This window comes from Chrysemys picta, chromosome 4 (assembly GCF_011386835.1).
Source record: "Chrysemys picta bellii isolate R12L10 chromosome 4, ASM1138683v2, whole genome shotgun sequence".
Lineage (NCBI taxonomy): Eukaryota > Metazoa > Chordata > Testudines > Emydidae > Chrysemys > Chrysemys picta.
This window is the reverse complement of record NC_088794.1, coordinates 139457526-139470625: the sequence shown is the minus strand read 5'-3', so window position 1 is coordinate 139470625 and position 13100 is coordinate 139457526. Positions and strand designations below refer to the sequence as shown.

General features: G+C 41.1%; 1 protein-coding gene across 4 annotated transcripts in view; it reads left to right on the top strand.

The window, feature by feature from the left end:
• Positions 1-5676, top strand: part of BRF1 (BRF1 RNA polymerase III transcription initiation factor subunit) — a 231097-nt gene extending 225421 nt beyond the window's left edge. For 2 of the 4 annotated variants that reach the window (XR_010600800.1, XR_010600799.1), the window contains 2 exons: positions 651-1141; positions 1636-5676. Coding sequence is in view for 2 of the 4 variants with exons in the window: in XM_005285854.4 (XP_005285911.1) it covers positions 1636-1673 (38 nt within the window). In the remaining 2 variants the exon portion in view is untranslated. The remainder of the gene's footprint in view (positions 1-650; positions 1142-1635) is intronic. The other 2 variants (XM_005285854.4, XM_065593752.1) reach the window with 1 other exon arrangement.
• Positions 5677-13100: the final 7424 nt, after the last annotated feature.

The following is a 13100-nucleotide window of genomic DNA, read 5'->3' as shown; positions in this document are numbered from 1 at the left end:
TGGAAAAACACTTTGTCACTAGTGTTTATTATTAGGATTATGTTCCCAAGAAAGTGCACTCACGTGGGTGGGTGGATCCGTGTTTAAAAATAGTAGTAATAAAGCCCGCAAAGTAGTTTAAAGGTCACTGAGCTTTTTTTCTCCTTTGTGTTACTATTTTTAAACCATTCTGAGAACATTGAACTACCCTCTGTCTGGTTCTGTACTGCAGCTGAAAGAGCTGAGTATTTGTATTAAGAAAAATAAGTTAGGAATGTTGCCAGAATTAAAATTGAGGTGTTCAAAATGTACTGTCAGCAAAAGAACTGCTTTGTGTGTCCACTCGTGGGTCTTAGACCTCCCTGATAAATGGAGGGGAACTGCAGGAGATTCAGGTGATGAACTTCGCCCTTTCTGTACAAATCACCCTGGATTACATTTGTTTCTTCTGCAGAGCATTCACTGGCTTGTCCCTGCATGAAACCCTGCACTATGTCTCCCCACATTGATGGTGGAATATAAAGATTAAATTTACTAAACAGTCACATGTAATAGTAAAAGTTAGGGTCCATTTTGCAACAAAGAGATTTTTGTCTGGTTAATTTGTGAAATACGCAGAAAAGAAACTGGTATATCCCGAAGCACGTACAAACTTTTTGTTTTTTCCCTAGACCTCAGCAATCCACACTGCTCTGAAATAGCTGTACACAGAAAGGATTCTGGGTAATGATTGGTAAAGAGACACAACTGGCCATTTAGGGTATGTCTACACTGCAGTTAAGACACCTGCAGCTGACTTGGGTTCAGGCTGCTGGGCTATTTAATTGTGGTGTAGACGTTCTGGCTCAGGCTGCAACCTGAGCTCTGCAACCCTCCCATCTCACAGGGTCCTAGAGCCTGGGCGCCAGCCCAAGCCCAGAAGTCTACACTGCAATTAAACATCCCCATTGCCCCTGCCTTGTGAGCCTGAGTCAGCTGACATGGGCCTGCCAGGGGTTTTAATTCCAGTGTAGACATACACGTAGAGTTTCTGCTTGTAATGGTTCTGGATTCGGGATTTCTGAAGCCAGATGTCCTAGTTGAAGTTCATTGTTGGGTGACATTTTGCTTCTTGGGAATCTTCGGACACAGAAGGGTGTTCTGGAGCTGCCTTTGAGCCTGGGTAGGTTCCATTTACAAATCCTTGAATGATTTAAACAAATAATTTTTTTTCTTGGCGCTCATGTTTAGTTAATCGTACCCCCTTGTAATGCACGTTGCTATTTATCTACCATGTTCCAATTTACTTTTGACAATCAAGTTTGATCTTGTTAGCCTCTAAACTAAACTGAATATTTCGCATGTCCATGTGCCAAGTCTCCTTGAAATTAGGGTCCTAAGGCTCCATATAGAGCCTTTCTTAATAAGTGCAGCGATAAACATATACATGTAGGTTCACAAGTATTTTTGAGTTCATTAAGGAGAGCATAAAGCAGATTTTCTCCTTAGTCTTAAGAAAATGTATGGGTTTGTTTGGTTATTAAAAACGTACCAACTCGTTACGCAGCACACAGACTGCTTGAATTTATAGTTTGACAGCTGTAATATTTTCATTGCACTTTTCTTATTCTCTGGAACATTTTCTTTTCTATAAACCTTTTTCTCTATATGTTTCAGATTACGGCTGTGACATGGACGATGATGACGGTTATTAGTCCTGTTTGCTTCCAAAGGAGATGTAGTAATTTTGTGATTCCAATGACTTTATGAATGGTGAAAGAAGCTGTCTGTGATCGGCAGACATAACTGAACAATCCTGACTTTTGTAAAGAGAATTTTAGTTGAGTGTTGATTCTGGTCAGTTTACATTGACCTATAACCCAGCAATAAAGTTTGGGTTTATCGTACTTGAAATTTTTTTTGGATCATGTTTTGAGGAAGGAATTAATGTTTCCAGAGAACAAAGAAAAATAGAAAAATAGCCTGTATGCAGAGTATGTTGTGGTTAGAAACTACACGTCTCATATTTGATCCTGCTTCAGGCATGCTACTGAAAAGGAAAGTATAGAGGAGGAATAAATTATAAAGTAAGTAAAACCTCCACATAAATCTTTGAACTATACCAGGGTTAATTCTCTCATAATGCTATAATGAGAAAAATGGATAATTTATCTTTATTATTAATGTGACTCTGCCATTGCATACAAGCTTCCCTACTTGATACTCTCCCAAAAGTAAATAAATTAAGGAAAAAGAGAGAATTCTATGGCAATATCTCTTTAAATTGAATTAATCCTCAGAAGCTAAATATAAATTAATCCTCAGAAGCTAAATAGGTGCTACGTACATTAATAATAGAATTGTGTGTTCCTCAAGAGATGCTGACAGTAGAAGAGAACATGGTCACAGAAGGGTGGTTTCTACTGCTCTGTAAATGCTGAAGAAGTATTTGTGGGGAAAAAAGTGGTCAGATAAAGGCAAAGCATCTATGGGGAAAGCAGGAGACACTGCTTTGGCCAAGTTCATTGCAGTGACTATACATGACTATACTGCTGTGGTATGATGGTGGAGGTGGGTGCAGTAGGGTGACTATTGCTACCGTTACTGACCTGCTGCATTCTGGCTGGGTTTGGGAACAGACCTGCTCTGTGATGCAGCCACACAGAGAACAGCCTGTCTCTAAAGGTCTAGGGGTTTTTAAATAAAAAAGAGAAGAAAAAAAGCTGAGCTTTTTGGATACATAAGCTAGTTTGTGGTTTGACTGAAGTTTAATTTAATTTATTTTACTTTTTTATTGGTAAATTAAAGGTCACCCATTGGGCAACCTGATTGGCTCAGCTTGACTTTCATTTTGTACAGTAACTAACAGTGTTATTGCCAGGACTTAAGCCTCTGAGATCCTACACTTCAATGCACTAGTCTTTCTGATCCCAAACTCAATAGAACAACTCATCTGAATTCTAGCTCTGTGGGTTAAAATCAGGCCTGGTGTTGGCAGATTTAGCTCCATTGACTCTTACCTCCCTCTGCCCCCACCTTTAGGGCCTGATCCAAAGCTCACTGAAGTCTGTGGAAAGACTCCAGTTGACATTAATATGCTTTGGATCAAGACCTTAATGATGTTGGGCGCCACAGGAGTTCTGACATTTTCGTCTTTCTCACCTGGCTGTTGATGGTCAAGGAAGCTGCACCATCTGCCAGAACCAGCCCAGCTGAGGGAAGGTTAGTTATACATCTCTTAGCAAAACAGGCTTCCCTGAGCAGGGCTGCTACAGGTCAGAGTCTGAATCTACTCTCTACTCACACTGGTGAGGAGCACCCCATTTATTATTAGGCAGAGAACTCATCACAGAAACACCATCTTGTTCTTTCCTCAACTCTGGGGAGCTGAAAAAATGTGCCTCACACACAGAAAGGGAAGTTGGATATTGGTGCTTCTCCCAGGAGCCCGGGGAGAAGGAGATTGGGCAGCTCCTTTGATCACCACCAGCTGGGCTGACAGAGAAGGAAATGGTGCTGTCCAGACTTCCAGAGACATTAAGAGGGCAGAGGCACTTGACCTTCCCTTCTGACAGCCAGTAAAGGGGGGTGAAGGGAGAGGAGAGGTAAGATGAGCAGCAGGTCCTTGACCCACACAAGGCTTCATTGGGACACAGTTTTAATATTGGCTTGACTAGTCAATGTAATGCATTGGCTAGTATATGTCTGCTAGATATTTTTGAGCCCTGTTTCTGCAATGACTATGAGACTGCATGTGCTGTTGCAGAGTTTGGGTAACAAAATGAATTGTCTAGCAAGTGGAAAGCCAAAACCCTTTTTGAAGCAGGCTTTGGATTACTTGTCTGTAGAGTTTGGGCTTTGGAAAGATTTTGGGGGTTGGAAAGAGGAGATTCAGTGTAATTCTTACGGGAAAAGCTGGTACTCTATAAGAAAAGCTACAGATGTTTTCTGGCTGCTTTGGTAGCTACACAAATGCTGCTCTGAGAATTAAATTATGGAGTTAAACCTTTCTATCTGCACCAGCATGCAAAATCACGCTGTTATATCATCATAATTTTAAAAATACCAACCAGGTGCATTAGGCCTCTGCAAATCTATGGTATAACCTACCTAGGCCAGTTAGGTTGAATTTGAATATTGCAGCACTCTGCCCAAGAGCAGTATTGTAAGTACCCACGTTCCCAGTATATTCTCAAAATCTGGATTTTACTCTAAGGTACAAATTATTTTATACACAGGAAATAAACATGCATATTGACTCCTGGAGGGTAGAATACCCTCCTGTCTCAAAGGTGTAGTGTCGGCTCTTGAAGAAGCCACTAAGATGAATTCTTTATTGCTGAGATTCTCTCTCACATTTTTCGGTGTACATTTTCATAGTTTTTTACCCCACCCAGCGGAATACTAAACCGGCTGCCAGGGCCGTGTCTCATTAGACTGGGGATCTGGGGCGCACAGTGGAGTCCACTACACTCGAAACAGACAAATAGGAAACGATAATTTCAGTAATGGGTTTGATTTCTGGAAGCTGTGTTTTCCAAACTGGAGGCAAGGGGTGCTTCTCCATTTAGGAGGGGAAAATACTTGTAGGGGTTTTGAGTGCTCTCATAAGATTCAATCAGAACATGCTATCTCACAGTTTACCATAAAGGCACTTAGAGAGGACAAAAAGACCAACAGTTCCATAGCATCCCAGCATTGCTAGTGAATTTAATTCTATATGCCCTTGTATAGGAGCCTAAATGAAAAGGGAAGGGCCGTGGTGTCAAATAGGGAGAATATAAAGATTTTCAAACCAGTTGCATACATTTTTAATTTGCTGGTGACTAGCTGGGATTTTTGTAATTTTCCTTCCTTTTGTGATTTAACTAAGCTCAGGAAATGTAAACAGATTAGAAGATGTTAGTTTCTGTTTTTATAACCACTTATGAAAATGTAAAAAGGTTAACGTAGCATTAACTCTGTTTACTACTGTTAATGTATCATAGTGACCTTGCAGAAAACGTTTTGCTGTATTGTAGCCTGGATTCCCTTGGAGTAATTTGGACCCTGCTTTATTCAGGATTCTAATTATAATGAAGAGAGATTATAAGGCTTCAGCATTTGTTGTTCTTAGATCTTTGTACTAGAACCCACGTGAGCTACATATCTGTATAAAGCATAAATGTCTCTTGCTGCAAGTCACTTTATTTGACAGGCAAAACCCTCCAGCTGTTGCATTGTGTTTGTCTGCCATGAAGCCTCTTTAACACACATTACTATTGTGGGAATAAAATATGAAAGAGGAATAATGAAAGTAACAAGATCGTTCACCATGATAATTGCATTTTCTGTGTCTTAATCTTGTATGACGTTCTTTTAAAGTCACTGCATTCAATACAGCAGATCTTAAATGGTGCCAGACAGCCTTATGTTGTGGGTTACATGTTCATCTAAAAAGTTCTTACCATACTGATGGCTTGTCTGTATTCTCTTTGGATTGTATCGAAATTCTCATCCACAGATGTATGCTGTTAACGTGTCCTTTGCCCAATAAGTGTACTACTTTTTATTTTTGTATTGAGTCTACACATTTGATGCAGTTAGTGCCAAGAGAATTACAACTGTTCAATGTAAGCATATGTATCTTCTTTACACAACCACAATATGAGCCATGTTCAGCTTTTTTATTGTAATATATTTGCTGTAAATAAATAAATAAAAAACCCTTGCATATCACATCTTTTATGATGCATTCGTGCAAATTTCTGATTCCTTCATCTCTCGATTCTTATGAATGTTTGCTTTTGATTGCTTTTTTGTGTGATTGGTTGTAGTGGACAAAATCTGTAATTTAGAGCCTTCTTTTGTTTCTAAAATGGAGAGCATTTCTAATCAGGCAAATGTGTTTTAGATAGTATTGTTCCACTGATTATCTATAAGTGTAGATAGCTTCTGTAAACTGCATAATATTAACAAGAACTTTCTATTAAATCATGTAATTTTAGTGCAAATAGGAACAATATGATATGTTTGCTCAATAGGAGTGTTATTCTCATGCTCATTTTTGAAGAGTTGTATCTTGACAAACAAGATGTGCATTGACTTCAAAATCATTCTTTTGTATCAACATCTGGATACCACAGTTTGGGGGTAAAATCCACATCTACCCTCCTACTCTTATTTGCTGAGTTTAGACTGTAGAGGCTAAGGTTGGACCCAGAGGAACATCTGCTACTGAGGTAGAGTGAAACGTATTAAGGTGCCCAGTAATATGAAAAGCAATGCTTTAAAAGTGCATTAAGCACGCATTGTCTCATTCCAAAATGAGCAAACATACCTATAGTGAATTAGATGCAAGGGGCTTTTACACACTGGTTACTGCAGTGCTCCAGCAACTTGCTCTAGGTGAACTTCACCTTCCACATTTGCAAAACCTTTTTTCATATAGGTTACTTCTCAGCTGGAACAACTTTCTCCCAGCAGTAAAAGTTGGTTCCTCTGGTGAGTAACCCCTCTTCATTTCCTGTCATTAACTTTCTTTTGCCATCCGCATGAAATTTAAGCTCCTTTTTCTTGCCATGGGAACCTGTACAACTGAGCTCCTGCAAAACTCTGCTCACTTTTGCTCACTTTTCTACTTTCCCCAAGCTGTACAGTTTACCAGTGTTGGTGTTGTCCAATTCTTGCCTCTGGGCCTACTTCCCTAGAATCCTCCCTATCTTTTCCACTAGGTTCCTCCTTAATACATCTCCTCCAAAAGGTCTGCAAACCGCTTCTGCCTCTGCTCCCCCCCCCAAGCATGCAAGGTGTAGCAAATGCAAACAACAAATATGGTTTTAAAACTGCAAATGCTCAACTTCACAATAATCACATTACATCCATTCCTTCTGTACATGGTCTGTTTAGGTTGTAAGGTCTTGTCTTTAAAATATGATAATGTTTACAAGCTCTTCTCCCTACATCTCCTAAATTAGAGGGTATTTCCCATTCCTGTTACTTAAAACAAAATCCCACAAATGGGTAAAAAAAGTTGTTCTCCCATCAGGAAGTTAACCTCTGCTGAGTTCTTTGCAAACTTTTATAAAACTTTGAGTTGCAGCTGTGAGGCCATTGAACATTTGCTTATAGATTCATGTATTTTAAGGACAGAATGGACCATTATGAGCATCTAATTTGACCTCCTGTATAACAGAGGCCATACAATTTCACCCAGAAATTCCTTCATTAGGCCCAACATCTTGCTTTCCTTACAGAGCATCACTGGAAACAGTGCTCCTTGTCAAGCAATAACTAGTATTGCCAAATCCAAACATTCACAAACCATGAACGAGCTCCTCCGCACCAAAAAATCATGAGATTAGCTTAAAAACCATAAGACATCCTGGTGTTAGACATGATACTGTGTTGCCAACTCTCATGATTTTATCATGAATCTCATAGTATCTGGTATTTTTAAAGCCCCAGCTCCTGGAGTCATGTGATTAGATGAGAATCTCAACTTTCATTTTTATTAAAAAAAAAGTTTCTAGCCCCTCTTGACTGCAGAAAAAAAGCTTGAAAATATGAAACCTAAGAAGCTTAGGGTATGTCTACACTACAGGATTAATCCGAATGTACAGAATTCGAATTTTGGAAACAGATTGTATAAAGTTGAATGTATGCGGCCACACTAAGCACATTAATTTGGCGGTGTGCGTCCATGTACCAGGGCTAGCGTCGATTTCCGGAGCATTGCAATGTGGGTAGTTATCCCATAGCTATCCCATAGTTCCCGCAGTCTCCCCCGCCCATTGGAATTCTGGGTTGAGATCCCAGTGCCTGATGGGGCAAAAAACATTGTCGCAGGTGGTTCTGGGTACAGCCTCACCCTTCCCTCCATGAAAGCAACGGCAGACAACCATTTCGCGCCTTTTTTCCTGGGTGAACACAGCAGACACCATACCACAGCAAGCATGGAGCCCGCTCAGTTCAAGACAGTTCAGTTCATGAACATTCAGACAAAGACAATAAAAAAAAATAGCACCAAACTTTGTGCTTGCCAAACAAGTGATCTTCACTGTTCTGTGAGGACGGTAAGTAGCATGGTACTTTATTTTACAGGTGAGAAATACAAAGGAGAGAGGTTACAACTTAACATAAAACACAGATGAGAAACATTGTTAGTTTTCTAATTTAGGAATTTCTGTCTCCTAGTACTGTATTAAGACCAGTATCATGCATCTCCTTCAAAATGAAAAGATTGAAGGGCCTGTTCATGGGGAGAGATTAAAATAATATTATAGCTTCACTGAACAGCTAAGTAGGGGAAGATGATGAGATCTACATGTATTTGACTAGAAAAAACACCAAGCAGGGAAAAGAGTTGTTTAGGTGGTCTGACAGACTGTAATTAGGAGTAAAGGAGTAAAACTGATCAAAGAAATTCAGGCTAAAGATCAGGAAACGTTTCAGAACAGTGAATTCCACTAGGCTATGGAAGAGTCAGAGCCTAATGGACTAGTCCTACTTTCCATTGTTCAGTCACAACTCAGCTGGACAAAGCACTCAACATACAGCCTGGGTGCAGGACAGGAATGGACCCAGTAGGCTGGTAGCCTATCTGTGAAATCCAGTTCGTTTTTATTGCAATCTTGAAATGGAAATACTCAGCCGTACCAACTTTTAGGATATCTTTTAATCAGGCTGCAGCAGGGTTTCTAACTTTACCCTTAGGCTTCCTACCGTTTTGTTCAACTAAATTGTTTCAAGCATTTCCAGTTATGTGTTTTTGGCATGGCTTTGTGTACCAATCTCTCTCTTCCTTCCCCACTCCCTATTTAAATTCCTTTTTTCCCCCTTGAACAGGAATGAAATCTGCTAGACTTTCAGAAGAACAACGCTTTAATTTCTCAATCGCTTGGATTTTTATAACCAATCTGACTGGTTAAAAAGTTGGGCACATGACCAAGCCTAGGGTTGTGATATCATCCTCCCAAAGAGCAGTAGCACACAATGGAGGATAATTCTCTACCTCTATCATGGATGGCTGATGCAAACCTCCTCAAGCAGTCTAGCATATATTGTAATTGTCAGGTTCCCCTCAAAATACCACCCTGGAGACAGGAGCATCCTCCTTGATGTAGATCCCCTCTTCAGTCTCAGGCTTGGTCTAGACCTAAAACTTAGGTCGACCTAGCTACATTGCTGAGGGCGGTGAACAATTTTGTGCCCTGTCCAATGAAGTTAGGTAGACCTAATCCTCACTGTAGATGCAGCTAGGCTGCCGGAAGAATTCTTCCATCAACCTAGCTATTGCCTCTCAAAGGGATGGATTTCCTACAGTGGCAGAAAAACCCTTCCATCACTGTGGGAAGTGTCTACACCACAGCGGCATAGCTGGAGCACCACAGCTGTGCCATTACAGTGCTTGTAGCGCAGACGTGCTCTAAAAACCAAGGCAGACTGGCTGGCTTTTCTTGCATAGGTGATAATGGAAACGGTGGAGCTAGAATTATTATCCGCTAAACTCTCCTTATGAGCATAAAGGAGTCAGTATAACACTTTCTGAGTAAGTCCCTGTATTCAGACAGATTTCCTTGCACAAAGATTGCAAAGCAGATGTCTTTATGTGGTGAAGACCTTATAACTCATCGGTTGCAATGCATAAAAATATAGAGGAATAATAAAACACATGGGACTATATGAATTATCCAAGGTCGATATCCTCAGCTAGCATAAATTGGCATCACTCCATTGACTTCATTTAAGTCAACGGAGTTAGGTTGTGTTACATCAGCTGAGCATCTGGCCTGCAATGACGGTCCCAAGAGGTGATAGCAGTAGGTGGAAAAAAAATTGCCCTCCAGTAACAATAGTTCTTGACATTGTGGTATATTGCCCCAAGCCAAAGCTTAGTGCTGCTTGCTCTGTTTGTACAGCACGTCATACTGTCTTTCCTAATTAATTAGCAGCGGGGAGTTACCTATTCTGCTGATGTTAAAGTAAATTAGAGAATCAACGTTTGCAGTGACACAGCTCTAGTGCATAATGCATTCTTCTTTAACTCTGAGCATGGAAATGGCCCTGGCTGTCAAAATTTTCTCTCTCTAGGTAGTAATAGACTACTCTGATGCACGTCTGTAATTGAATAATGAGTCTTCGGAGCATTGTCATGTCTGGGGAACATGCTTAGTCCTCGTCTCTGCTCTTATGTCTCACCTACACACCAAAACAATTCAGATAAGCTTTACAGGATGACCTCAGGAAAGAGAGCTGAAGCAAATGCTTTCAAAACTCTAGTCACTATTGTCAGACAGACTCCTGTGTGAAGCCACTGGGAAATTGTTTGCAACTTCAGACTGCTGCACTAATTCAGTCGGACCTGCCGACTGCAAATTCCTGCAACCTCTGTCATTGTGTTGCCTTCCTGTACTATACCACAGCAACAGGAAACTTCTTAGTCGCCTTTGCCATAGGCAGGTATCTTTCATCTTGCAGCGCTCCACAATAGGTTTTCTGACAGCATGTAGGAGCTGACTGCATCAAATACGCCACCTGAAACACGAAGTCAGGTACCGCTATCTGAAAGAGCTATAGCTAGCCCCCAGACAGGTGTCAATTACCAACCCAGGAAATCCCATTCGGAGTATTTGGCAGGGCTATGCAAAGGATGATATTGAGCCCTGCGCACCAGGCACAAACAAAGCTGTTACCGGCTATTGTTTGTATTACAGGAACACAAAGAGGCCTCACCCCTGATTGGGCCCCATTGTGCTAGTTGCTGTACAAACATAGTAAGAAAACTCTTTGTGCAAAGAGTTTACAATCTGGCAGACAAAGGGCAGGAGACAAGAAGTCGTGTTCGTGTGATCTTACAGATGGGCAAGCGAGGCACAGAGAGACTAAAGAATTTGCCCAAGCTTACATAAGAAATCTGTGGCCTTATTCCCAAGACCACCCTTTCCCAATAAGGCATCAGTGGGCTGGAAGCCAGGCATAGAGCTTGGAATGACCATCTGTCCAGGCGTGAATTTCACCCCAAGCGAGCCCCCCATTCTAGTTATTTGCTCCCTCGGTATTACTGCCTACAAGTACAGGGGCTACATACATCACAGCTTCATTTGTAGGGCATTGTTCATAGCCCAAAACACTTTGCAGCGATAAATAAAATACTACCCGAGGGGGAGAGAAGTTAAATGACACAAGCAGGGAGAAGAGATGTGTCCTGATGAGATTTGAAATGAGATGTTGGGAGGGGGTAGGGGCGGAAGATTCAGGGAGGCTGCTTCTGATGACAGAGGAGAGGCCAGTCACATTGGATGTGGTGGGACATAGAGCTGATGTTATCTGAATGGAAGGAGAAAGTAACCCCTCTAATCTGTGTACTGACATTCTCCCTTGTTTGATTGCAACAGTAAGGAGCACATGTGGGTTTTGAATTGGCTGATTTCACAACAAATGATGGTTAAATCAGTTTCCTGTCACCTCGTGTCCGGTTGCACAGGTATGGAACTCAGCCAGATTCCTTCCAGCTAAGAATCTGATGCACCCACTGCAGAACAGATGCCAGCCCAGATCCAAGGCCCAGCTAGAGTTTGACAACATCGCAGAGGAAACTACTGTCCCTGGAGAGAGATTATACGATGTTCTCAGCTCTCAAACCAGGGTAAATCTTCAGGAACTGATGTTTCAGGTTCACTTTGGGCCGCTCAGTGGAGTTACTCCTGATTTACACCAATGTAACTGAATTTGGTCCAGCACATCAGTGTTGCTTCCTGCTTTCATGTGTCATATGATTGATAGGTCTTTTCCCATTTAATTTCTAGCAAATAACTAATTGAAACAGCAAGGGAGTTATGAGATCCTAGAACTGCAAAGGTCTTTATAGCAAGTAGAGAGAAGGCTGCTATACTAGCCCACAAATCCCCTATGGGTCTCTCCTCCTGCCTAAGTCCATATAATGTGCCAATCACTATGGTATTTAGTCTTGCCCTTGAGAGCTCACAAATGAATGTACACAGAACGCAACAGGTGAATGAAACCAATGAGTGGGATGGAGGTGGGTTGGGAGGATGTGGTAGCCTTAAAGCAAACACAGTGTAGCCAAAAAGCGGAAGTCACAGTTCAGCACTTGCCTAACCAGTGGCGGACGGGAGTGATTTGAAGTTTTTGCAGCTTGTTACTTCTGGGATGTTGGTTTTAAACGCAGAAGGCCACATCCTGAGCTGATGTAAATAGAGTTCCAATAAAGTAAATGGGGCACTGCTGATTTAGACTGCTTGAGGATCTGCAACATAGTCTTCCTTAGGTTAGGTGGAAGTCCCATCTCTTGATCACTTTCAGGCCCCATCTCCCAGTCCCATCTTTTGGTCAGTAAGCGCTTCCAGAGGAAGCATACTTGACACTGATGTGTTGGAATCCCTAGAATTTAGAATAAATATTTGAGTTGTAAAATGTTAACAAAATGGATTGGCATTATACATGAAAGTGAAATCCTTCCTTTTTAACTTGAAAACCTTGTGATAATGGCAATGCTACAGTCGACGAGCATTATGAATAAAAATGTAGATGCATTTAGGAGTTATAAGATTTGTACAGAAATGTTCAAAGGACTGAAGTCTTGAGTCTCTTTAATTAGTGTTGGGAGTGAACAGCATCGAGTTTAAGTGAAAGAATAGCAGATTGTTGCTATGCTCTCTGTTTAAATACATGGCCTGTTTTTCCCTTAGTACATTTCATTATGGAATACAATATTAAAGCTAAAGAAAAGTCTTTATTAGCTAGCAGATGGTTTTGCAAGTCTTTTTAATGAGATGATGAAGGAAACTTTGATGGCAGGCTTTTTACATTACACTTCAGCGGACTATTGCCATCACAACATTGAAGGGTCTTCTTTTATTCCCCTTGTTTTGGCAGAGCTTGGTTTGCTTTGAAGCCAGAAGATTAAATATAAAGAAATAGAACCAATAGATTTATGTAGGCCAAGTTCTCCTCTTCCAGGGGTTTTACATCACTGATTTCAGTAGTCACTTCATGATTTACACTGCTGTGGAAGGAGACTTGAGTGTCATCATCGCTGAGCAATTCAGGGGCTATGTTACATTTCTCATGTACTCGCATCATTTCGTTTTCATTTTTTAGACGGCACATACAGCACTTTTGCGGGCAGGTCAGCAGCGCAG